Source organism: Myotis brandtii, unplaced genomic scaffold (assembly GCF_000412655.1).
Source record: "Myotis brandtii unplaced genomic scaffold, ASM41265v1 scaffold458, whole genome shotgun sequence".
Classification (NCBI taxonomy): domain Eukaryota; kingdom Metazoa; phylum Chordata; class Mammalia; order Chiroptera; family Vespertilionidae; genus Myotis; species Myotis brandtii.
In genome coordinates, this window is record NW_005367516.1 from 742,777 (window position 1) to 743,927 (window position 1,151).

Consider the following 1,151-nt stretch of genomic DNA (forward strand, 5'->3'; position numbering starts at 1 on the left):
AGAGAGAGAGAGAGAGAGAGAGAGAGAGAGAGAGAGAGTCTGTGTGCTCAGGCATGCAGGCAGCGCCACAGAGAGAGAGAGAGAGAGAGAGTCTGTGTGCTCAGGCATGCAGGCAGCGCCACAGAGAGAGAGAGAGAGAGAGAGTCTGTGTGCTCAGGCATGCAGGCAGCGCCACAGAGAGAGAGAGAGAGAGAGAGTCTGTGTGCTCAGGCATGCAGGCAGCGCCACAGAGAGAGAGAGAGAGAGAGAGTCTGTGTGCTCAGGCATGCAGGCAGTGGCCACACCGCCCACACCAGGTGCCTGGTCCCTGGCCACCAGGGAGGTGCGTCCTTGTCCCCTCCCCTCCCACCCTCTGCCACCGTGAGCTGGAGGCTCGGCCAAGGGCACAGCTGTGCGTGTCGGGTGCGGGCGCTTCCCTCGCAGGGGATGGGGGTAGGGGCGGGCCTGGAGCTTCCTTACCTACATTTCTCAGGCTCCGCACGGTGACGGCGAAGCCCTTGGTGCGCGGCAGCAGGTGGTGCTTGAGGCTGGGCAGCCCCTTGGCCTGGGCCACCTGCATGCTGATCTGGTGCTTCTTCTCCGTGAAGCGCGTGCCCTCGCAGTGGATCAGGAACTGAGGGGACAGCCGCACACGGGCCGGTCACTCCCTCCCGCAGGCCCACCCCCCGTCCCACGGGGTCACACGCAGGGACCCAGAAGGCTTTGGGCATGGCCAGAGGGGGTGGCCTGGCAGCTGTCCCCACCTGTCCTCAGGGTGAACCCAGAGTCGGCCACCCTCTGCTGTCAGCCCAGGGCAGGACACCTGGCTGCCGGTGTGTGTGTGTGTTTGTGAGTGAGAGAGAGAGAGAGAGAGAAGAGTATTCTGAGTGTGTGTGAGAGAGACAATAGTATCATGAGTGTGTGTATGTGTGTGTGTGTGTGTGTGTATGAGAGAGAGAGCGGGGGAGAGAGAGAGAAAGACGGAGAGGGAGAGGGAGGGAGGGAGGAAGAGAGAGAGAGAATCCTGAGTGTGTGCGACAACAGCATCCGGGGGTTTCTTGCCACACAGTAAGTTCAGATGAAGGAGGACAGAGGTGGCGTGCACACAGTGGGGTGGGCAGCGTGCGCACAGTGGGGCGGGCAGCAGGCGGGCGGCCGGGCAGGTGTGGGAC

The 1,151-nt window shown here is 62.6% G+C and overlaps 1 protein-coding gene across 1 annotated transcript in view; it reads right to left on the bottom strand.

Moving 5' to 3' along the window:
- The window catches only part of AGPAT4 (1-acylglycerol-3-phosphate O-acyltransferase 4), a 35,306-nt gene that overhangs the window by 10,827 nt on the left and 23,328 nt on the right, over positions 1-1,151 (bottom strand). The window contains exon 4 of the mRNA XM_005875310.2: positions 464-613. Coding sequence (XP_005875372.1) covers positions 464-613 — 150 coding nt within the window. The remainder of the gene's footprint in view (positions 1-463; positions 614-1,151) is intronic.